Raw genomic sequence first — 26,379 nt, 5'->3', positions numbered from 1 at the left:
CAACAAGAAAAATAGATGGCCAATATACATATGAGTAGATACTCAATTTTACAAAATTTAAAGAAATAAAAACCAGAATTATACTAAAATATTGTAGTTCTGATAGAGCATAATAGGAAAACTATTAACCACCAGTACTGTGATAGGTACCTTGATATAGCCATTTAAGAAAGAAATTTGATAATAAGCTTTTAAATTTTTCAATTGTACAAATCCTTAAATCCAGTAATTTCCCTTCAGGCAACTACCTGCTGAAATTACAGCATGAAAACATAATCTATAAAGCATAACTTTATATCAATCACTATGATAATAAGTTATGGAATATGTATTATACTAGAATCCTTTTCTTCCATTATAGAAAAAAGAACTATCAATTATGGTATAAAGTTTACAAAACAATTAAAGATTACAAGGTATAAATTTTTTGGTCTGTGTAGCAGCATACTTCACATTGTAGTAACAGAAAATCCAATCCATTTTGGTTTCAACACAAAAAGGAATGTCTTTGTTTCTATATGTTTCTAGTATCAGGTTACCAAAAGATTCAAGACATCATTAGAGCATCATTTCTTTGTATCTAAACCTCCAGGTGTTGACTCTCCTAGGACCAGAATTAAGGTGAGATAAATGAAATACTTACCTTGGGTGCAAAATTTAAGTGTGAGAAAAACATTAAAGATAAATAAAATTTTAACAAAATGTGTTTAAATGAACAATATAAAAAATTCATGATGAACAAAATATCAAAATTTTAAATAAAGATAGAATCTGACAGCATGACACCAGGCTGTATTTGGAGCTCAAGGTGAAAGGAAAGATGGGAGCCTCTATACACATGCTTTTATGAATTTTTAATAGCTATTTTTTCTGTAATTTTATTTAAAATATTATTTATTCATTTGATCTATTAAAGACAGTAAAATAATATTAAGTTTTAATTTGGTGTAAACAAAATATTTCAACTGAAGTTGTAAGTCTGAATATGCCTACTGTTCAATGTTTTAATATTTTAAACTATTTTAATATTCTGGAAAAATATTAACCCAAGTCCCAACCCTCCATGGCAGAAACATATGTAGTAGTTCAAGATATTAAAATGTGTACTTGCACTACAATACACTATCCAGAGGACATGAGAAGATCTTATCTAAATCAGCAGTTTATTGGGTCTCTTTCAGTAAAACTTAAAAATATAAGAAACTAAACATTCATCCCCTGCCCAGGAATTTACCCTGGTTGAAGAGGAAGTTCTTTAATGTGTGAAAAAAATCTACAAGCAGACTCCAAAGTGAAATGGGATAGTATTTATACCTCATCCTAAGAATCCCTTGGGTAGGGAGACTGCTTCTTCCATACTGTTCTGTAGAGAGTATCTGGTTTAATTAGAGCAGACTCCAGCAGAAACAGTCTCCAGAGATCACTGACTCAAAAACCAGAGAAGGCAGGACATCTAACTGTGTTCTTCCTGAAGTACTCTGTACATAGTACATCTGCTAATGACTCCATATCTCTGAATCAAACATATGGACAAAGTGAATTTGAGTTGCTGCTAGTTAATATGTAGATGTATAGCCCAGTCTATGCCTACAAGATTCAGGGAAATAGAAACCTATGGGGAAACGGAAGAAATAGTACGTCAGAAGATATGGAGAAACAGAAGAAATAGTAGATCAGAAGAAGTTAATTGGGGGTGGTAGGATAGTGTGCATATTTGTAAGTGGTTTTCAGTCATAAAATTAGATAATATTTTACAATGAAGGGTCCAGAGGTCAATATCCTCACCAACATTTCAATCCATAGACATTCATATTTAACCTATGCTAAATGCTGGAAATATAATGATGAGTATGACATATATATTATAGAATTTAAGTTCTGAGGGGTTCATAAGTAGAGTAATTAATATTTGGTTGAAGGGGCTAGGGATATAGCTCAGTTGGGAGAGTGCCTGCCAGGCAGGTACAAGGCCCTCAGTTCAATTAGGAGGGGAAGCATGAGAGGAATAGAGGAATTCTAGGATAGGGGAGAGGGGTGGGAGGGGAGGGGAGGGGGTATGGGGGTTAGAAATGGTGGTGGAACAAACTGACATCAATAATCTATCATTTGCCAGATGTGTAATTTTGATTATTTATCTCTTTTTCAGCCTACGGTATCCCTGCATCTTAATCAGAGATAATAAAGCAGTATCTATTGAGATTATATGAAAATTTAAATAAGATAATGCAACAGAATTCTTGGCTCCCAGTATGGTATAACCTCTAAATAAATATTGTTATTATAATTATTATATATACATTAATGTATTATTACATAGTGGTGTGTTTTAAAATAGAGATGGAAGAGTGAATCAGGATCAGATTGTTAAACTAATATAATTTTTTCAGTAATACTTAACTGTAATTTTCAAACTCTAGCTACTGGAACACTAGGTTGTATTAGAGATACAGATTGGTATGGTATCAACAAAAATTTTATGAAATGAACATGAAAACAGATATCTACAGTGTCAGAAACACACTTTTCTTGAACAACCATGTAAATGAGTCACAGAATGCTAGAATTTTCCATACTTATTTGACCATGGAACTTTTGTATAAAACATCCATTGATATCTAATATCTATTCTATATGACATTCTGTGGAGAATGAAGAATTCTCCAAAGTATTTGACAGAAAGAAGCTTTATATGCTATACCTTTGACAATGCTTAATTTAGAGTCACTTTGTAATTTAGGTTAAATTATAAAAGACTAAAAACATTGAAAGCAATTAAGAAATTAATGTAATAAATGTAAAAGATGATAAAGGCCATCAGCCAGCAGTCTGAAAGGGTGGGGAAACAGCTCAATGAGCATCTCCAATGAGCATCCTCTGTGGTGATTTGGTGGCTCCCACGGGAGCGACTGAGGGTAAGTGATAAGGTAAACTGCTCGCCCCTGAGGGCAGGGCGAGAGGATGGGTAGCCATTTTAAGATTCTTCTTTTGTTTTGCTTCACTTTTGTTTTAAGTTGCCTGTCCCTGGAGATGAGTGAGATGGAAGAAAAACCACTCACATCTGAGGAAAAACTATTTGCATCTGAGGAACAGATAGGGAGAAAGGCTATAATGATTTTTTGTTGTTCCATTTTTATTTCATTCTATCTCGGTTTTGTTTGGTGTTATCTTGTTGGGTTGCATTATAGTAGAAATATGGGATCAGAAATTAGTAAAAAACAAACTGAAAGAGTGTTAAGTAAATTGTTAGAGGAAGGAGGCATCCCAGTAAAATCAAAAGCAGTCAGGGCATACGTTGATACAATACAAAAATGTAGCCCATGGCTTTTTAAGGAGGAGTTGTTAAATATATCACAATGGAACCATCATGGTGAAGATTTTAAAAGAATAGAAAAGAAAAGCCCAGGGACTCTGCCAGTTGGCACATTGCCATTGTGGACGTTCGTATCTTGTTTGCTTAGTCCAAAGCCTTCAGTTCAGATAATGGTAGAGGAAGGAGAAGACATATTGATTCAAGTAAAAGAGAAGGTCTCTCAAGTTAGTCAGACAGAGGAAAAGATTCAAATAAAAGAGAAGGTCTCTTGAACTAGTCAGACAGAGGAAGAAAGTTTAGAGCAGAAAAAGCCATCGGGGGAAAAGTTACAACAGGAGACTGCTACTAACACCTTTCTATCACCAAAGGATGTAAATGTCCAACTAACAAGGCCACCTCCATATGCTGGGAGGCCCCCAACCCCCGCAGTTGATAGTTGGGATCCTGAGACTGGATCTCAAGTATTAACATGCCCTGTATTTGAGGTAGGAGGGCAGCGAATTTACCATGCTTTAAATTTCAAAATAGTGAAGCAGCTAAAAGAGGCTGTAACAACCTATGGTCCTCAAGCACCCTTCACTGTAAGCTTGGTCGAATCCATTAACAACTTGAACATGACGCCAGCAGATTGGGCTAATATGTGTAAAGCTGTGCTAAATGGAGGTCAATACCTGTTATGGAAGGTTGCCAATGAGGAATTTTGCAAGGAGACAGCTAGGTGAAATGCAGCAGCTGGTTATCCTCAGAGAAATCTAGATATGTTGTTAGGAAAGGGACCTTATGTGGATCAGCAGCAACAAATTGCATATGATCATGGCGTATACGCACAAATTGCTATAGAGGCAGTTAGGGCATGGAAGACTTTACAAGGACATGGAGGTTTACAAGGTCAATTATCTAAGGTAATACAAGGAGCTAATGAATCTTATGCTGAATTTGTAGATAGGCTTATTCAAACAGCTACCAGAGTTTTTGGAAATACAGAACAAGCAATGCCATTAACAAAACAACTGGCTTATGACCAAGCGAATCATTGGTGCAGAGATATCATTAGACCATGGAAACATGAAGATTTAAACACATATATTAAATTATGTAGAGACATTAATGAACAAGAGCAAGTTGTGGCAGCTGCAGTAAAACAGGCTTTAGATGCCAGAGACATTAATGAACAAGGGCAAATTGTGGCAGCTGCAGTAAAATAGGCTTTAGATGCCAGGCCAAGAACATGCTACAATTGTGAACAAACAGGACATTTTAAAAGGAATTGCCCCATAGGAGGAGGGTTTAACAAAACTAGGTATCAAAGGAATAGAATACTGGATATTTGCCCACGATGCCGTGGAGGGAGACATTGGGCTAATGAATGCCGTTCTCAAACCACCATAGAGGGTACTCCATTATCAAAAAACGAACAAGGACCAGGTGTTTATCGACGATATCATGGAGAAAGGCATCGGGCTCCGTTGCCAAAAAATGGACAGGGGGGCCCAATGCTCCGGGGCCCAAAACCACAAATATATGGAGCACTGGAGGAACCCAGCAACCCCATCAGGGTAGTGCCCAGGACACATTGTCCATCAGATCCCTCATCAGACAAACCAGAGGGAGTGCAGGGTTGGACATCTGCGCCTCCACCAGATCAGTGCTAACTCCAGAGATGGGAGTTCAAATCATTCCCACAGGGGTAAAAGGACCTCTTCCCAAAGGAACAATAGGCTTATTATTGGGATGCAGCTCTTCTACTCTAAAAGGACTTATGATAAGTCCTGGGGTAATTGATCCCAATTATGAAGGTGAAATAAAAATTATAGCCAGTTATCCAAAGGGTATATCAGTAATTTCATCAGGAAATAGAATAGCATAGTTACTAATAATACCAAGCCTACATGATAAATTTTCCAGTCATGCTGCAAAACGAGGTTCCAAGGGATTAGGCTCCATAGGTGTAGATTGGGCTATGCTTTCTTTAAATTTAGATTCTCACCCCATGTTAAAACTAAATATTCAAGGACATGAATTTAATGGGCTACTGGATACAGGTGCAGACCTTAGCATCATCTCTCGTCAACAATTTTTCCAAAAGGAGCCATAAATTGGCTTGGTGTATTTTCCTCCCTTCTGCTTGTCGTGATCGCTCAGCTAAAATTTGGGGGCCAACAGAGATGAGGCAAAGAACCTCACCCCCCCCCTGCTGGTACAAAGACCTCTCCACAGGTGTGGCTGTATACTGGACCAGTAGTCAGTGACAGGTAAGATCCAATTGCAATGGTACCAACCTAAGACAGGAGGCTGACGCCTTGACCATCCGATAACGGGTAAGGGCCATATGTACTATTGGACAACCTAAGGCAGGCACAGTCCCTAAGCCACATGCTTGTTGTTTAAACAGAGAGGGGGAGATGTTGAGAGCCACAGCCGAAGGGGCCCCAGCAAACTTCAAGCTGCTGGCTGATGATTGGCTCACAGTGGCCCCAGCAACATCTAGCTGATTGGCTCCTCTGCGGTGATGCTCATTGGGCTGTTTCCCCGCCCTTTCAGACCATGGAGCTGCTCATTGGGGGACTTTTATGGCTCCGCCCACGCGACCCAGCCAATCGTCCTCAAGAGCAGGAGGATTGTGGGAGGTGATGAGGCTTGTGTTTATGTGAGAGGCTTGTGGGAAGCCGGTGGTGGCTGTTGGGCTCTGAGGGTTTTTCCTGAGGAGTTGTTTTGTTTGGCGTGTGTGGTTCTAAAAATAAAGTTCGTTTCTTTTGACAAGTGGCTCCTGAATCGTGCCCAGCCAGACTGCGGCAAAAGGCCATAAATAATTGGTAGAGGCAGTGTTAAAAAGAAGACTAACAATACAAATAACCTAGTATTAACAAAACATTTCTTATATACTATAAGCTAAGGATATATTAAGAGATATTTACATACAATTTATTTCATTTAACCTTCTCAACAACACAATTAAGATGCCCTGTACTGTTATTTATTCTGGAGATGAAAACTTCAAAAAATTTCACAAGCTTTACACAGCCAAAACACAATGGGAACAAACTTGAATCCCGATGACTCCAAATACCACCCACATAACTATGTAGTGTTAATATCAAAAGCAGTGCCAGCCAATAATTTATTGAGCAGCAGGCCTGAGAGGAAGAGGTTGAAAAAACTCCAGGGTTCCCAGCTCAGAAAAGTTGATGGGGTCATCATAATCTAGTTCCCAAGAAAAGGAACACAGGAAGAAAAGTTGGCTTCAGTGGGAATTCTACATCCTGAAGGAGATAACCAGTTAATACATGGATTTTTGTGTCTAAAATTTAAAAAAAAAATTTTAAAAAAGTTCTACACTAGAGAAGGAGAGATGAAGGACTCATTAGTGTGGGTGGTGGCTGAAGAAATGAATGTGCATGACCTTTAATAGAAAAGCATGAAAGAATGAGGGTCAAGACTGTGAACTCCAAGACAATATTAAAGTTTTGCTAACCTGGTCAGGAACTCTGTGCTATAATTCCTAATGCTGACGCTGGTGAAAGAGAGAACTAAGAGTACCCTTCTTCCTCCTACTTGGTCTACTCCCTCTACATTACAGCAATAGTGTGAAAAGTCAGTACTGAAGATCGATAGCTGACTTGCTAAACTATTTCAGGAAGACCTGGTTTATTAATCACAGTTTTTGTAGACTAAGTCAGTTGATCATGTCAATGCATCATAGAGATTCATGTTCTGAATTCAGGGAGATAATTGTATTACTCTCATTCTTTTTCAAACATTTATTATCTATGAGGTATTTTGATGTATTAAGGGTACAAATATGAACAACACACATGCTTCCAATTTCAAGGAGTTTACAGTCAATTAAGGATACAATAAGGAACAAGCCATCAGAATATACTGTACATATTTAGAGATTTGTATAATATGTACTAGACAGGCAAAGCTAAGAACCTTAGCTTGCCTGGAGAAATTAATTAGAAAAGACCTCATAGGGAAGGCAATTCTTAAATTAAGATTTGAAGAATGAGATGAAATTTTCCAGGTGGCTGAAGGGTATGCCCGGCTGTTTTTAAAAACACCTTCCATTGTATAAGTGGGTGGAAATCTACTTCCTTCTGTATGAAGAATCAATGCACATTTGGGGATTTTAAAAAATTGGAACTTTTTCAGATGTTAAATACAAAATTATTTTCATTCATTTGTTTAAAACCTACCTTAATGTAATGAATGTTCAGTTTCCTGTGCTTCTAGAGTATATCTAGTCTATTGAAGACACCAATTGTTCATATTAGAGGTATGTATACTTAATGATCATTTTGGATTATAGGGAGGAATGTATGAAGTTAAAGGGAGAAGGAGGCAAAAAGGAAGAGTTAGATGAGAAAAAAAGAAAAGTTGGGGGAGGAGTAGTATGTTAAGTAAAAGGATTAAAAAGTGGGAAGAAAAAAAACAGGAAGTCTGTGTATTTCACACCTAGTTTCCTAGAAGGAGCTGGGCATGAAAATTCTTGGGGACTCATCAGCCTAAAGGGGAGGCACAGCACCAAGTCTTGATGCCAAAGAACCAGTGAATTACACTCTCCCTAATCTGCTTAGTCTTCACACCATAGACAATAGGGTTGAGCATTGGTGGCACCACTACATAAAGATTGGCCAGCAGTATATGGACATGTCGTGGAATGTTATGGCCAAAGCGGTGGGTCAATAAGGTAAAGAATGATGGGACATAAAACATGAGGATGATACAGAGGTGAGACCCACAAGTGCTGAGGGCCTTGTGCCGAGCATCCTGGGAGGGCAAACGAAATACTGCTTGGAGGATCAGTGAGTAAGACACAGCAATGAGAATAACATCGAAGATGACCATGACAATAGGCACTGAGAAGCCATACCAGATGTTAACAGTAATGTCAGCACAGGCTAAGCGGGCCACTCCAATATGCTCACAGTATGAATGGGGGATGATATTGGTTTGACAGAAGGGTAGTCGCTTTAGCAAGAAGATCACTGGGAAGATGATGCAGAAGCTTCGAATGACAATGGCCACAGCAATCCTTCCTACAGCAGGCCATGTTAGCACGGTTGTATATCTCAGAGGGGCACATATGGCCACAAAGCGGTCAAAGGCCATGGCTAACAAGATGGCCGACTCCCCCACAAACATTGTGTGGACAAAGAAGACTTGGGTGACACAGGCATCAAAGGTAATGTCATGAGCATGCAGCCAAAAGATGGCTAGGGCCTTGGGTACAGTAGTGGTTGATAGCAGGATATCAGTGATGGCCAACATAGACAGGAAGAAATACATGGGCTCATGAAGATTACGTTCTGTGATGATGACCACTATCAGCATGCTGTTCCCCAGGAGTGCAGTGATATACATGAGGCAAAGGGGTATTGACAACCAAATGTGATAAGCCTCCAACCCAGGGATGCCGAGTAAGACAAAAACTCCAGGATGGAAGATAGTAAAGTTGGTGTGAGTCATGATAAACATTATGGTTCTTTCTATAGTGGCTTTTGTATCTGCTGAAAGTGACAGAAATAGAAAGCATCCCTGAGTATGTGCAGAGATTAGAAGACATCATGATTTTCTCAACTGCTATACTCTTCAGCAAGTTCTCCTAGAGAATACTCACTGGCATAGGAATGACTTCTGGCCCTTGGTGCTTCATTTGCATATAGATCTTCTATGGCAAATTGTTTCAAGAAACAATAAAGGTTGCACTTTCCTTCTATCACCACATGCCCCATGATGTTGGCCCCATTCTATCTTTTTTTTCTTTCATCCATTTTTCCCTTTCCACATTATTAGTTGTCCCCAACCCATTTTATACTTGTCCTTTTCCCCCAAGATTTTACTCTTTCTGTGTTTATCTGAATTTCCCTCCCCTTCTATGTCTTTACCCAAATTTTATGCTAAAATACCTCCTCTTAAGATATACCACTTTGTAAAATGTTCATAATATATCTCCATCCTGAAGACCTATTAGCTAAACTAAATGTTAACTTGATTATATTTAATCATATTAAGTTTATCTGGCTATTACCTTGAACATTTCATAGAACACTTGCACCTGTGGCTCCATGTGCATGGAAATGGAGTACCAAGTGAAAATTCAGAAGAAACCTAAGACATATATTTATCTGTTCTGACTGAGATTCACATCTTCCCTAAAGGCAGCTAGCAATACCAGTGAAACCAAGAGGGCCAATTTTCATGATACTCCTTATGAATATTTCATGGTCTTTCCCTGACAGTTCTATATAAGTGATCCTTGATCTCCTTTCCCATAGAAAACTAAGATTCCTGGGGAAACAATTCTGAATAAAGTCAATCAATACACTGCTGCCCCGTCCTCTACTGGCTCCATTAACACAGCCTTCCTTCCCATGCACTTCTTCCCTAATCTCCAGAAAGAATCAGGTTTCCCTGCTACTAAAAAGTGTTAATTACAGAGCCTTTCTTGTTTTAGCCTTCCAACCAGGTAATAATTGTTTCCTTCAGAAGCTAACTACCTATCAGTTATTAAGACTACAGAAAGGATTAGTTATTAGACATCTAGAAGGAGACATGAAGAAAAAGAGCATAGAGAGAGTATGGAGAGAATCAGAATAAAGGTATCAAATAAATTCTAGCTGGTTTCTCTAATAAAGATATTCAGAGAGGACCAGGGAAGAAGTTATGTAAAGAAATGAAAAAAAACCCTCAATCTATAAGTCTATCCTCCTGCCTCTGCAAATATACTAAAACATAACTTGCTGTTGGGAGGAAACAATGGTACTTCAGGTGGGTACAAGGAAAGGAGCAGTGCCAGATTACAACAAGTAAAGACCCCAGTAAAGCTAATAATTTGACATCCTCCAAGCCAATATATTTTAAAGCCAATATATTTTAAATATTTGTTTAACTTCTACTCACAGGATAGGCTGAGGTTTCCTGGGATAGGCACAGAGAAAGATAAGTGGTAACATTGCTCTGCTTCTATTTTATTAAAGTGTTGATCTCAAATTTTTTTTAAAGAGAGAGTGAGAGAGAGAGAGAGAGAGAGGGAGAGAGAATTTTAATATTTATTTTTTAGTTATTGGCGGACACAACATCTTTGTTGTTTTTTTTTTTGTATGTGGTGCTGAGGATCGAACCCGGGCCGCACGCATGCCAGGCGAGCTCGCTACCGCTTGAGCCACATCCCCAGCCCTAATCTCAAATTTATATAAGCAAAATTCCCACCAGAAAACAAATTCAGTTTCCTTAGAAGGAAATTTATTGGATATTTGCCTTCCCACTATCACTCCCAACCCTACTATTTACATATCCCTTCTCAATAAAATAGTAAGGTACCAGATATAGTCCTCATAAGAACAATTCCTGCCTTCTGCTTACAATTCATATATCATATTACCCCAGCAGTGAGAGACACTATATACCCAAGGCAGCATGTTAGAGGGGCAGTGAGTCCTGGATACCATTAATGAAGTTATGAAAAGAAGCCTACTACCTATGGAAAGAATATTCATTTTATTCAGTGGCTTCTGAGGGCTCCATCTCAACCATGCTGCTTCTCTACCTACACCTAGAAAGGGTTCTTGTTTGAGAAAAAAGGAACCACACAGGCATAAATAGTCACATCCAAAGGTTTACAGAAAGTATGTACCAAAGCTCTAAGAGAAATTCCAATAGAGTGAGGAAAACAAAGGAGCCAGAATTGTAGAGAAGAGGCCAGGAGCCATAGTGAATGGGAGAGAACACAGCACAGTAGGTGAGAACATTAAGTTCTAGAACCAGGCTTACCCAGTTCTTTTTCCAGTTCATTCCTGACTAGTTAGATGATCTTGGGCAAGTCACTTTATTTCTGCATGCCTCCATTTTTTTTCAAATTCATTTATAAAATGTGGCAATAATAAACTTCATGAGGTAATTGTGAGGATTAAATGATTCAATATATATATAAGGTCAGAAAAATGGTTATTATTGTTTATTGTTATTATTAAATTGGCCGTCATCTTATTGTATTTTTTCCGGTATGCAAAACACCTTAATAACTATTTAGCCACATTAAAAAGTCCTATTTTTCACTCAAATATGATCAAAGAAAACTCCTTTCCCAGGAGGAAAGAAGAATAAAGGGAATAGAAAAAGTATCCAAAGAGAAAAAAGGAGCCCAATACCAGATCTCTCAGATGGAACTGGTGTCTTGTACTCAGACTCACGGGCTTTGTAGGGAGCACTAGGCAAGTCCACCAGTGATGAACTTAGCTTGGCTCAGAACTACCTAATGGATTTCCTTCAAGTGCTCTAAAAAGCACCCATCTGTCTCAGAAGAAGAAAAGAGAAACTATTTCTATCATTTATAGAAGTCCAAGGGACATCACGAAGTGACAGGAATAGCTTCAGCTCTACAACCAAGTAACTAGAGTGCAAACTACCAGAATCAGTCTAGGCTAAGGAACAATGGAGCCACTTCCTGCAGCCTCTGACTAGATTCTGCTTTCCCTTTTTCTTCCCAGTGTCTTCTTTTCTCCCTTTAAGTACCTACCCAGCTCTATTTTTTGGTATTACTCATTTTCTCTTTAGGGAGCTATATAAAGGCTTTTAAAGTCCTCACTCAACCCCAATTTAGAAGACTGTCTATTAAAATTCTCTATTAAGAATAACAACATATTTAAATGTACCTATCTACAGACCACATCAGATATAAAGGAGTAACTATAAAGGAGTTGAGTTACTTTTTTGCCTATTTTTATTACCTAGTCATCTGTTTATAGAAGTATTAATTTCACTTTGCAATTTCCTTGCATAAGTATTTCAGATCTCAAGAATTTTTCACCACTCAAGTTCTCTACAATGCACACTCTCTACACTGAAGGCATATACCTAATGGACAAAACAGCTACCTACCCACCTCTGGGCATAAGGATAGTCTCTGTCTGCGGTGCAATAAATGGAAGGATTTGTTTTTATGTCACAAGAAATTTGTTTCCTTTTATTAAACATTTTCAGTAATATTAATTGTACATATTAATGGGGTTCAGTGTTACATACATTTATATACATCACATAATATGATATTAAAATTTATAAATGGCTTACCTTTTAATATATGAAGAAAATTTATATTTATACTTTAATGACCTCCCTCTTGCTCACAGACACTTAAAAACATCATATAAGATGCTTTCATAATCTAAAGCAAATGCTTTAGATTTGCTTTAATCTTTTCTATGTTGAAGAGGCACTGAGATTCCCTTACTCCACTGCCATCCCTTTAATAGTGACTCAGGTCTTTTTAATTATTTATTTTTAATTAGAAAATAAAGATTTTATATATTTAATGCGTACAACATATGTTGATACATGTATAGTACACTGTATGTGGTATGGCTAAATAAAGCTAACTAAGGTGTATTGCTTCAGACACTTATTTTGTGGTGAGAACACCTAAAATCTACTCACAGAAATTTTAAGTATAGAATATATTGATGTACAATGGATCTCTTGAATTTATTTCTGCTGCCTAAATGAAATACTGCATGTTTTAACCAACATCTCTCCAAACACCTACCTGATCCCAGGCTCCAGTAACCACCATGGCTCATGTTTTTAATGAACAAATGCCTCAAGAAAAATGCCCACCTACCCTTTTTTTTTTTTACTCCCAATAAACATTTTAGGGATTTTTTTCCAACTTGAGAAATCATATGGTAGTGTGTCATATGTAAACATCATATACTATAATCCATGCATAACCACTTCCTCACTCAATGTCTGTATTTCTTCTGCAAAATGAAGGACAGAAAATAGAATGAGGAAGATCTTTCAGGTTTAGAAACGCCTTACCCCAGATTACCAAGAAAAATTTTTTCAAGAGTGCTCCTCACTTTGTGACTAAAAATTTCCTAGCACTAAGCAGAGCCCGGCACATTATAGATATTTTTAAAAATATTTGATCAAATAATCCATGGAATAAGTGAGTTAATCTTTCTTCAGGAGATTTCATTGCTTCATTAAATACAAGATAGTGATCAAATTCTGAACCATTTTATGAATAGTTCCCACTGATATTCCCCTTCCCTGGTACAGTGTGATTCTGATGGGTCTATAAACTTCCCTCAAACCTGCAAACAAACAGTCTTTTCTTCCACTTCTTCAGGTGCTTTTCCCAGCACTTCTCTATATTCTCATTTTTATTTCTATCAGTGTCTACCTAGTTCCACTTGTGTCTCTCCCAATACCCACACCCCCCACCCCATGGCATGTTATGCTATAATCCTTCTCTCATCCTTTGACCCCTTTCCCCCCATATCCATTTCCTCTGTCCCAGGCTCAGGCTCTTTCCTTTACATATGCTATTAAATACACACACACAAACACACCCCTTTCTCTCTCCTCTCCCACCAATCTCTTCTGCCACTACAATGCTCTGAAACTTACCTACTACATCACAGTATCATCTGATAGACTGTGAAAGTGATAAAGAAGAGCTAAAAAAAAATTTGCTTACTCAGAGAGTAATAATGATATAAAAAGAGAAGGTTAGTGACTAATTATGTTGGCATGAGAGGGGTCTCACTGCTCCTTCCTGTACAGAACCCTTATATCTAGAGACTGAGAAGCCATCAGCTTCCTTCCTCTGAAGACAAGTGTTTGGTACCCCTGGGATTATTGAGCATATAGTCAGTGAACCATGTGAGAAATAAAAACCCTTCCACTGGTGCCAAGAGGGAGCACTAATTCTAGGGATAATTAGTACCCCCAAACAAAAAGCACAAAAATTATTTGAAGACACAAGAGCAATAACAGAAATCCCAGCAATAAAATAATAACAACCAACATTCATTAAGGCCTTACTATGTCCCCATTACTGTAGTAAGTTTTTAACATAAATTATCTAACTTAACTCCCAGAACAACTCAATGCAAAAATGCACTGTTATATTCATGTTATGTTCATTTTGAACATGGTAAAACAGAGGCCTAGAGACACTAAGTAGCTAATAAAGAGACATATTAAGGTAAATATGTAAGTGTTCAGACTCAGTCCTGAAACACTGATTAAGGGAGATGAGTAATAATTTTGAAGAAATCCTAGATGGTCAATAACTCAAGGAATCAAATGAAATACCACCTCCTGCCCATCAGGATGACTGTTATTAAAAAATTAAAACTATTTTTTTTAAATCAGAAAAAAAACAACTTCTGGTCAGAATGTGGAGAAACTGTGCATTGTTGATGAGAATGTAAAATTACACAACTGCTGAAGGAAAGAGTATGGTGGTCTTTAAAAAACAGTATGGTGGTTTTTCTTTAAAAAGAAAAATACGGAATGATGCAACAACTCTACTTCTGGGAATATACCCAAAATAATTGAAAGATGAATATTGAAGAAATATTATATGCCATATTCACAGCGGCATTATTAAAATGTGAAAGCAACACAAGTATCCATCAACAGATAAATGCATGAGCAAAATGCAGCTATATGGAATATTATTGAACTCTTAAGATATCAGAAATTCTGACACACACAATCACATTGACCTACTTTGAGGACATTATTCTAAGCAAAATAATCCAGAAATATACTGTGTGATTCCATTTATATGAACTATTTATAATAGTAAAAAATTATTAAGACAGAAAGAATGGTGGTTGCCAGGGACGATGAGGAGAGGGAATGGGGATTTGTTTAATTGTACAGAATTTTAGTTTTGCAAGATGCAGAATTCTGAAGATGAATGGGTGGGGTGCTATTTCCACGATAATGTGAATATACTTAGTATCTTCGAACTGTACAATCAAAAATGTTTAAGGCAGTAAATTTAATGATATTTATCTTTTATCACATAAAAAACTGGGAAAAAACACAAAATTTATCATATATGAGTACTTAAGTAAAGTACTCTAACACTGTTTAGAAAGAGAATATTCTTCCTAATACATCTTGTAATTTTTGGAATAAAATAATCACTAGGAAGCCAATACAAGAAAAAAAGAGACAGAGACAGAATGGCATAAACCCATAAATTCCAAGAGAAATAATAATATAAGTCCACAGAAGCCTTCAATAGAAATTCCTTTGCTACTTCTTTATAAGTAGCAAAAATAAATAAATAAATAGATAGATCAAATATCTATCAATAGGAGATTGAATAAACAAATTATGATATTTTCAGACAATAGAATATTATTCAGCAATTAAAATGCAGAAACTACTAAATATGCAGCAAGGCAAACTAAAACTCAAGATCCCTATATTTAATAAAAGAATCCAGACACACAAGGCTACATACTGCATGACTGCATTTATATTAGATTCTACACACAAAAACTAGTATATAGTAATAGCAATAAGAATAGTAATTGCCTCTTAAATGGGAGGAAGCAGAGAGGAGTTTCTTTGGTGAAAATATTCTTGATACTGAGAGGAATGTTAGGTGACAAGAGTGTCTGTATTTGTCAAAAGGAGAAAATTTTTGAGCATCAGAAAGAAGTAAACAAATGGAAGAATCAGAAATATGGAAAAATTCTTCTCATGGAGTTTTTGTATCATATGCAACGATTAAAACAAAAGTCACAACATCATCTGATATTCAACATGGTAACATTTAAAAATGGAAAGAGTAAAGGAACAAACAATTGGTAAGATTTCCACTAAAAAGTGTACCAACAACAGATGAGAATGAGTGACATGTATATTTTAATTCACAGAAGAATTACTAAGAAAACTATACAAGTCAAAGCACTATAAGTAAAAGAAAAAAGATGTAATCCTATTAGATTTCAAGTTATCCACAGAGAGGCAAGAAAACAAACAGAAGACAGAAAAAAAGAGAGAGAGAGAACAAACAATAAAAGGGTAGACAAACTCTAACCCATTAATAATTACCTTAATTGTAAGTTATCTAAATATACCAATTAAAAAACCAGAGATTGGCCTCCTCAAATTATTCTATGAAATAGAAAAGGAGGGAGCACTGTCAAATTCATTTTATGAAGTCAGTTTCACCCTGATTCCAAAAACAGACAAAGATATTCATGGAAAGAAAACTTCAGACCAATATCCCTAACAAACAGATGCAAAAATTCTTAATAAAATATTGGCAAACCCCATTCAAAAACATATTTAAAAACAGTGCACCAGCATCCAGTGGGTTTCATCCAGGAGAGGCAAGGATGGTTCAATATATGCAATCAATAAGTGTAACTCATCACATAGAGTTAAGGACAAAAATCATGTGATTATCTCAAGAGATGCAGAAAAAGCATTAGACAAAGTCCAGCCCTCATTCATGTTTAAAACACTAAAGAAACTAGGGATATAATGAAATTAACTCAATATTATAAAGACTATATGTGACAAATCATACTGGAGAAAAACTGAAAGCATTTCCTCACCATTCCTATTCAACATAGTCTTTGATACCCTAGCCGAAGCAATCAGAAAAGAGAATGAAATTAAAGGGATACAAATAAGAAGTCAAATTATCCTTATTTGCTGATGACATGATTATATATTTAGAAGGGCCAATAAACACTACCAAAAGATTTTACATCTGATAAACAAATTTAGCAAAGTAGCAGAATATAAGATCAACATACATAAATCAATCACTTTCCTATATTCTAATAATGAATCTGCATAAAAATAAATTAGAAAAACTATCTGATTCAGAATAACATAAAAAACTTGGAAATAAATGTGATCAAGGAGGTAGAAAACCTCCACAATTAAAACTATAAAACACTAAAAAGGACCTTAGAAGATGGAAAGACCTCTCATGGTCTTGAATAGAGAATTAATACTGTCAAAATGGCCATAATACCAAAAGTGTTATACAGATTCAGTATAACCCCCATAAAAATACCAGTGACATGCTTCACAGAACAAGAAAAAAAAACAGTTCCAAAATTCCTTTTAAAAAAATAGGATACCCAGAATAGTCAAAGCAATCTTGACCAAGAATTGTGATGCAGGAAGCATCACAATACAGGACCTCAAATTATACTACAGAGTTGTACTAACAAAAACTGCATGATCTCAGCACCAAAACAGTCATGAAGACAATGGAATAGAAGAGAAGACTAAGAGACAAATACACATACTTACTGCTATTCCATACTTGACAAAAGTACCAAAAATACATGTCAGACAAAAGATAGTCACTTTAACAAGTGATGCTGGAAAAACCTAGATATCCATAGGTAGAAGAACAAAACTTAATCCCACTATCTCTTATCCTGTACAAAAGTCAACTCAAATGGATCAAAGACTTAGGAATTAGACCAGAAATTCTGAAACTGCTGGAAGAAAATATACTCCTACCATTCCAACATGTTGGCACAGGAACTAGGCACGTAGCAAGACTCCTAAAGTATAAGAAATAAAACCAAGAATCAGTAAGTGGGACAGCATCATATTTAAAAAAATTCTGCACAGTAAAGGAAACAATTAATAGCATAAGCCTACAGAAAGTGAGATCTTTGCCACCTCCTCCTCAGATAGGGTATTAATATCTAGAATACAAAATAATACCAAAAAAAATAACCCAGTTGATATATGGGGCAAAAGAACTAGAGAGACACTTCTCAAAAGAATAAATACAAATAGCCAAAAACAAAAATGGAAAAATGCTCAACATCTCTAATAATCAGAGAAATGCAAATCAAAACTAAATTGAGATTTCTTCTCCTTCCACTCAAAATGGTAATCATCAAGAAAACAAAAAATGATAAATGTTGGTGATGATGTGGAGAAAAAAGTACATTGTCGGTAGGACTGCAAATTAGTACAACCACTCTAGAAAGCTGCATGGAGATTCTTTCAAAAAAGTAGAAATAGAACCACCATATGACCTAGCTATCCTATTTCTTAGTCTAAATGTAAAAGATCTAAAGTCAGCATACTGTAGGGATACAGCCCTGTCAATGTTCATAGCAGTGCAATACACAATAGCCAAGTTATAAAACCAACCTAATTGCTCATAAATAGATGAATGGATTTTTTTAAATGTGGTATATATACACAATGGAATTTACTTATCCATGAAGAAAGAAGAAATTATGGCATTTTCTGGTGAACAAATAGAAATAGAGAACATTATGCTAAGTGAAATAAGCAAAACTCAAAAGGTAAATGGCCAAATATTTTCTCTCAAATACAGAAGCTAGACCAAAATAGCAGGGTAGGAAGGAGAGGGGGGAAATTCAGAAAACAGAAAGGGAGATCAGTGGAGTAGAAAAGGGGATTGGGGAGGAGGAAGGGGAAGAATGAAAAAGGAGAATGGTGACTCCGACAAAGAACTGCCTTTTCCAACCATCAAACTACCGCAGGAGCCCAGGCCCAGCCCAGATCCACCCACAGTGACTTGTGTAGGACCCAGGGTCCAGGGTAAGTCCAAGATTGTGCCCCCCACCCCACTATGCCTAATCCACTTCCATCTTGGGACACTGCAGTCATCGCCATAGCCTTCCACACACAGTAGACCCTAACTTTTTGACAGTAGACAGGGCCTAGAAGTAGCTACTTCTGAAAGCAGGCATCCCAAAAAGAGTGTGAGGCCCACCCTTTCAGCCCCATCTCTTTAAGACATTGCTCCCGTGTTGGAGCAGCTTAACTATTATCTTATTATCTCGAGTTACCTTGGCTATTGCCTCCACCACCTTTAGATGCAGTAGCATACATTGAGGGACACCAGCAGGGTCTGGAAGCCCAACTTTAAGGTGGGGCATAGACAATCTGCACATGTACTACAAGAATACAGAGAAGAAACTAATATCTCAGATTCATGCTGCAAGAAAGAAAGACACATAGACAACATGAAAAAAACAAGAAAGGAAAGTGCCCCAAACAAACCAAGATACTATAATAACAGAACCCCCGGCCAGCAAAGTTGATGAAATGTCATAGAAGGTTCATAATTAAAATGTTCTATGAATTAAAGAAGGACCTAAATGAGCAAATACAAGCAAACATTGATCACTCCAACAAAGAGATAAGCGATCAAATACATGAAGCAAAAGATTACTTCAAGAGAGAGAGAGACTGAAAAAAAAAGTCAGAAATCCTTGAAATGAAGGATACAAAAAATCTAAAAATAAAAAAAACTCAATAGAAAGCATAACCAACAGACTATAACACTTGGAAGAAAGAATGTCAGATAATGAAGACAAAGTATACAATCTGGAAAATAAAGTTGATCACACAGTGAAGACAGTAAGAAACCATAAACAGAACATCCAAGAATTATGGGACAGCATCAAAAACCAAATCTAAGAGTTATTGGGATAGAGGAAGGCACAGAGTTTCAAACCAAAGAATGCACCATCTCTTCAAGAGAGAATATCAAAAAATTCCCCCCCCCACACACACACACAAATTTTCCCAAGCATGAAGAATTGGAAAATCAAATACAAGAGGCCTACAGGACACCAAATTTACAAAATTACAACAGATCTACACCAAGGCACATTATAATGAAAATGCCTATCATATAGAATAAGGATAGAATCTTAAAAGCTACAAGAGATAGGAATCAGATCATATATGGGGGAGACTAATTTGTAACTCAGCAGATTTTTCAACCCTTACCCTCAAAGTCAGGAGATCATGGAACAACATATACCAAGCTCTGAAAGAAAATGGATACCAACCAAGAATCTTATATGCAGCAAAATTAAGCTTTAGATTTAATGATGAAATAAAAATCCTCCATGATAAACAAAAGTTAAAAGAATTTACAACTAGACAGCCTGCACTACAGAACATCCTCAGCAAAATATTCCATGAATAGGAGATGAAAAACAATAATGAAAATCAGCAGAGAGAGGTATAACACTAAAGAAAAATCTATTCAAAGGAGAAACCAAGTCACATTAAAAACCAAAAATAAACAAAAATGGCTGGGAATACAAATAATGTCTCAATAATAACTCTGAATTTTAATTGCCTAAACTCACCATTCAAAAGACATAGACTAGCAGATTGAATTTTAAAAAAAAAGACCCAACAATATGCTATCTCTAAGAGACTCACCTCATAGGAAAAGACATCCACAGACTAAAGGTGAAGGGTTGGGAAAAATCATGCCACTCACATGGACTGCAGAAGCAAGCAGGGGTTTCCATCCTCATATCAAATAAAGTAGACTTCAAGCTAAAAATCAATCAAAAATGGTGAAGAAGAATACTACATACTTCTCAGGGGAACCATATGCCAACAAAACTTAAGAATTATAAATATATTTGCCCCAAACAATGGAGCATTTACATTCATCAAACAAAGTCTTCTCAAGTTAAAGAGTCAAATAGATCACAACACAATAATGTTGGGTGACTTTAACACACCTCTTCCATCACAAGATAGATATTCCAAACAAAAGCTGAACAAGGAAACTATAGAACTCAATAATACAATTAATAACTTAGACTTAACTGAAATATATAGAATATTTCATACTTCAAAAAGAGAATATACTTTCTTCTCAGCAGCACATAGATCCTTCTTTAAAACAGACCATATATTATGCCACAAAGCAACTCTTAGCAAATATAAAAAGGTAGAGATACTACCCTACATTCTATCAGATCATAATGAAATGAAATTAGAAATCAATGATAAAATAAGAAATAAAAGCTATCCCAATACTTGGAGACTAAATAATATGCTACTGAATGACAATGGGTTGCAGAAGACATCAAGGAGGAGTCTAAAAAATTTTAGAGGTGAATGAGAACACAGATACAACATATAATCTCTAGGACATTAGGAAAGCAGTTCTAAGAGGAAAGTTCATTGCATGGAGTTCATTTCTTAAAAGAAGAAAAAGTCAACAAATAAATTATTTACTTAACATTACATCTCAAAGCCCTAGAAAAATAACAAATCAACACCAAAGCAGTAAAAGACAGGAACTAATTAAAATCAGAGCTGAAATCAATGAAGTTGAAACAAAAAAAAATTCAAAAAATTGACAGAACCAAAAGTTGGTTCTTTGAAAAAATAAACAAAATTGACAGACCCTTACCTATGCTACTGAAGAGAAAGAGAGAGAAAACTCAGATTACTAACATAAATGATAAAAAAGGAAATATCACGACAGACACTACAGAAATACAGAAGATAATTAGAAATTATTTTGAAAACTTGTACTCCAATAAAATAGAAAATATTGAAGGCATTGACAAATTTCTAGATACATATGATTTGCCCAAATTGAATAAGGATGATATACACAATTTAAACTGATCAATTTCAAGCGACAAAATAGAAGACACCATCAAAAGTCTACCAACCAAGAAAAGTCCAAGACCAGATAGATACCCAGCGGAGTTCTACAAGAACTTTAAGAAAGAACTAATACCAATACTCTCCAATTTATTTTATGAAATAGAAAAAGAAGCACCACTTCCAAACTCATTGTATGAAGCCAATATCACCCTGATTCCAAAATTAGACAAAGACACATCAAAGGAAAAAAAAACTTCAGACCAATATCTCTAATAAATATAAATGCAAAAATTCTCAATAAAATTCTGGCAAATCGAATACAAAAACATATCAAAAAGATCGTGCACCACAATCAAGTGGGATTCATCCCAGGGATGCAAGGTTGGTTCACATATGGAAATTAATAAATGTCATTCACATCAATAGACTTAAAGATAAGAATCATATGATTATCTCAAAAGATACAGAAAAAGCATTTGACAAAATACAGCACCCCTTCATGTTCAAAACACTAGAAAAACTAGGGATAACAGAAACATATCTCAACATCATAAGGGCTATCTATGCTAAGCCCCAGGCCAATATTATTCTAAAATGGAGAAAAAGAGAAAGCATTCCCTCTGAAAACTGGAACAAGACAGGATGCCCTCTTTCACCACTTTTATTCAACATAGTTTTTGAAACACTGGCCAGAGCAATTAGATGAAAGAATTAAAGGGATACACATAGGAAAAGAAGAACTCAAAGTGTCACAAAGAGCTTAAAATTAGCATATTGCATTGACACAGTCACATCAGTGATTAAAGCAGCATAATTCACAATAGCTAAACTGCGGAACCAACAACCTTGATGGATAAATGGATGAAGACACTGTGGCATATATATACAATGGAATATTACTCAGTATTAATAGAGAATAAAATCATGGCATTTGCAGGTAAATGGATGGAGTTAGAAAATATCATGCTAAGTGAAGTAAGCCAATCCCCAAAAACCAAAGGCCGAATGTTCTCTCTGATATTCGGATGCTAATCCATAATGGGGGGTGATGCTAGAGAAGAATGGAAGAACTTTGGATTGGGCAGAGGGTAATGAGGGGAGGGGAGGAGGGTGGGGGTGGGGAGAATGGTAGAATATGATGGATATTATTACCCTATACCCATGTATAATTGTATGACCAGTGTGACTCTGCATTGTATACAGCCAGAGGAATGAGATGTTGTGCTCCATTTGTGTACAATGTGTCAAAATGCATTTGGCTGTCATGTATGACTAATTAGAACATATAAAAAATTAATTTAAAATTAAATGACATAAGTGTGTTGAAAATAAAAGGATAGAAAAATATAACGTGCAAATGTTTACCCAGAAAAAATAGGAGTGACTATATTAATTTCAGATAAAGTGAACTTCACAGCAAAGGGAATTACTAGCTACAAAGTGACCCAATAATCAGTTCACCAAGAAGACATATACACACACACCAAAGCACAGATCCCCAAAATAATGAAGCAAAAAATGAAAGAATAAACAAACAAAGTTCAACTAGGTATTTGAGTTATTTTCTTCTGGTAACTGATAAAACTACTACAAACAATAACAACAAGGTCATAGAAGAACTGACCAACATGATCAAACAACAGAATCCAACCAACGTATACAGAACATTCCATCCAAAAGCATAATATAATTTTGTTTTCCAAGTACGCATAGACATTCACAAAAACTGATTCTATTCTGAGTCATAAAACAAGCCTCATCAAATTTAAAAAACTGAAATCACCCAGACCTATATTCTCTGGCCATAATGAAATCAAATTGTAAATCAATAACAATGAGAAACAAAGAGAATATCTAAAAATCTGGAAATTAAATAACATACTTTTCAATAAACTATGGATCAAAAAGGAAATCATAAGAGAATGTTTATTTAAAGACACTGTACTGGATGAATGGAAATAAAATTATAAAAATCTGTGGGTTGTAGCTTAAGCAGTTCTGAGAGGACATTTATAGCACCACAAACGTAAACCAGAAAAAAAAGGAAAGGCCTCAAATCAGCAATCTACTATTCAACCCCAATAAACTAGTGGAAAAAAAAGAAAAATATTAATCCAAAGCAAATAGAAGGAAGAAAATAATAAAGGTTGGAAATTAATGAAACCGAAAATGGGTAATATGGAGGAAATTAGTGAAATGAAAAGTTTGCTCTTCAAAACAGCAATAAAACTAATAAACTCTAGAAAGACTAATAAAGATTAAAAAAAAGATACAAATAATATCAGGAATAAGATGGGGGATTATCAGAGTAGGTTCTATTACCATGATAGCTAATAAAGAAATACAACTTTACATTCATAAATATGATTATTTAGAAAAAATGAACCAACTCCTCAGAAACTATATACTACCAAAAAAACACAAAAATTCATAAAATTAACTGAGTAGTTCCATAATTATTTTAAAAATTAAACATTAATTAAAATCAAGAATCAATAAATGAGATGAATTCAAACTAACAAATTTCTTCTCAGCAAAAGAAACAATCTGTGAGACGAATAGAGAGCCTACATCCTGGGAGCTAATTTTTATCCCTCACATATCAGATAGAACCCTAATCTCTAGGGTATATAAAGAACTCAAAAAGATAAACACCAAAAAACCAAATAACCCAATCAATAAATGGGCCAAGGACCTGAACAGACACTTCTCAGAAGAGGATATACAACCAATCAAGAAATACATGAAAAATGTTCATCATTTCTAGCAATTAGAGAAATGCAAATCAAAACTACTCTAAGATTTCATCTCATTCCTGTCAGAATGGTAGCTATTATGAATACAAACAACAATAAGTGTTGGCAAGGATGTGGGGGGAAAGGTACACTTATATACTGCTGGTAGGACTGCAAATTGGTGCAATCAATATGTAAAGCAGTATGGAGATTCCTTGGAAAACTTGGAATGGAACCACCATTTGACCCAGCTATCCCTCTCCTCAGTCTATACCCAAAGGACTTAAAAACAGCATACTATAGGGATATAGCCCACATCAATGTTTATAGCAGCACAATTCACAATAGCTAAATTATGGGACCAATCTAGATGCCCTTCAAATAGATGAATGGATAAAAAAATGTGGCATATATACACAATGAAATATTACTCAGCAATAAGAGAATAAAATCATGGCATTTGCAGGTAAATGGTTGAAGTTAGAGAAGATAATGCTAAATGAAGTCAGCCAATCCCAAAAAAACACAAATTCCGAATGTTTTCTCTGATATAAAGGAGGTTGATTCATAGCAGGATAGGAAGGTGGAGCATGGTGGGAATAGAGGAACTCTAGAAAGGACAGAGGGGTGGGTAGGGAAGGGAGGGAGCAGGAGGTTAGAAATGATGGTGGAATGTGATGGATATCATTATCCAAAGTACATGTATGAAGACACAAACTGGTATGAATATACTTTGTATACAAGTAGTGATATGAAAAATTGTATTCTATATGTGTAATATGAATTGTAATGTGTTCCACTGTCATATATAAAAAATTAAAAATTAAACATGTAACGTAAAAACTTCTGAAAAAGAAATCTCCAGGCCTGCTTTATTTCACTGGAGAATCCTTCTTACTTTAAAAAAGATTAGCCAAATTTAACACAATCTTTTCCAGAAAACAATAGACTAAAGGACACTTCCCACCTCAATATGAGGCCAGTTTAAGAGTGACCATACCAAAAAAAGAACTCTATATTATAAACATTAGCAAATTAAATCCAACAATATATAAAACATTCATCAATGTAATTCACTATATCAACAAGATAAAAAATAAGATCACATTAATTAAAGCAAAAAGAAAATTTTTTCCAAAATTTAGTATCTTTTCATGTCTAAAACACTTATCAACTTAGAAATAGAGGGAATGATCGCAATTTAGTAATGCGAAAAAACCTACAGCTAACATTACACTAATGGTGAAAGAATGATTTTTTTTTTTTTTTGGCAAGGTCAGGAACATAGCAAAGATATTGACTCTTGCTGATCTTTTTTTTTTTAAAGAGAGAGAGAGAGAGAGAATTTTTTAATATTTATTTTTTAATTTTCAGCGGACACAATATCTTTGTTGGTATGTGGTGCTGAGGATTGAACCCGGGCCACATGCATGCCAGGTGAGCGCGCTACCGCTTGAGCCACATCCCCAGCCCACTCTTGCTGATCTTAACATCATATTGGGAGTTCTAGCCACTGAAATAAGAAAAGGAAATAAGTGGCATTCAGATGAGAAATTGTTGATAGAAATTATATCTACTCAGAAAAGAGTTTGGCAGTGTCTTAGCTAGCCTCTGCTTCTACAACAAAATTAACATAGACTGGGTGACTTTAACAAAAAATATTTACTTCTCACAGTTCTGAAGGATGGAAAGTCCAAGTCCAAGGCATCAACAGATTCAGCATTTAGCAAGGGTCTCCTTCCTGGTTCATGCATAGCTGTCTTCCTGCTGTTTCACCATATGGTGGAAGGGATGAGAAAGCTCTTTAAGATCTCTTTTTTAAGGGCACTAACCCTGTTTATGAGGGCTTTACCTTCATGACCTAATCACTGCTCAAACGCTCATCTCCAATATCATTACATTGGGGATTAATTTTCAACATATGATGAAATGAGGTGTGGGATGAGGGGAGTGGCATAAATATTCAACCTGTGGCAGGAGTGTTATAGTATATAGTTAGTTTATTAAACTAAACATCTAAACATGACCCAGCAACTGTACTCTTAAATATTTATCTCAGAGAAATCAAAACTTTTTGTTCCCATAAATGTTATATATGATTGTTCATAGCTTTATTAGCAATAGCCA

The 26,379-nt window shown here is 35.8% G+C and overlaps 1 protein-coding gene across 1 annotated transcript; it reads right to left on the bottom strand.

Moving 5' to 3' along the window:
• Positions 1-4,502: 4,502 nt before the first annotated feature.
• Positions 4,503-15,287, bottom strand: Or52b2 (olfactory receptor family 52 subfamily B member 2). Its single transcript, XM_078046571.1, has one exon. The coding sequence runs from the start codon at positions 8,786-8,788 to the stop codon at positions 7,811-7,813; it is 978 nt and encodes a 325-aa protein (XP_077902697.1). The 5' UTR covers positions 8,789-15,287; the 3' UTR covers positions 4,503-7,810.
• Positions 15,288-26,379: the final 11,092 nt, after the last annotated feature.

This window comes from Ictidomys tridecemlineatus, chromosome 4 (assembly GCF_052094955.1).
Source record: "Ictidomys tridecemlineatus isolate mIctTri1 chromosome 4, mIctTri1.hap1, whole genome shotgun sequence".
Classification (NCBI taxonomy): Eukaryota; Metazoa; Chordata; class Mammalia; order Rodentia; family Sciuridae; genus Ictidomys; species Ictidomys tridecemlineatus.
The sequence above is the reverse complement of the archived record's forward strand: the minus strand, read 5'-3'. Positions and strand labels throughout refer to the sequence as shown.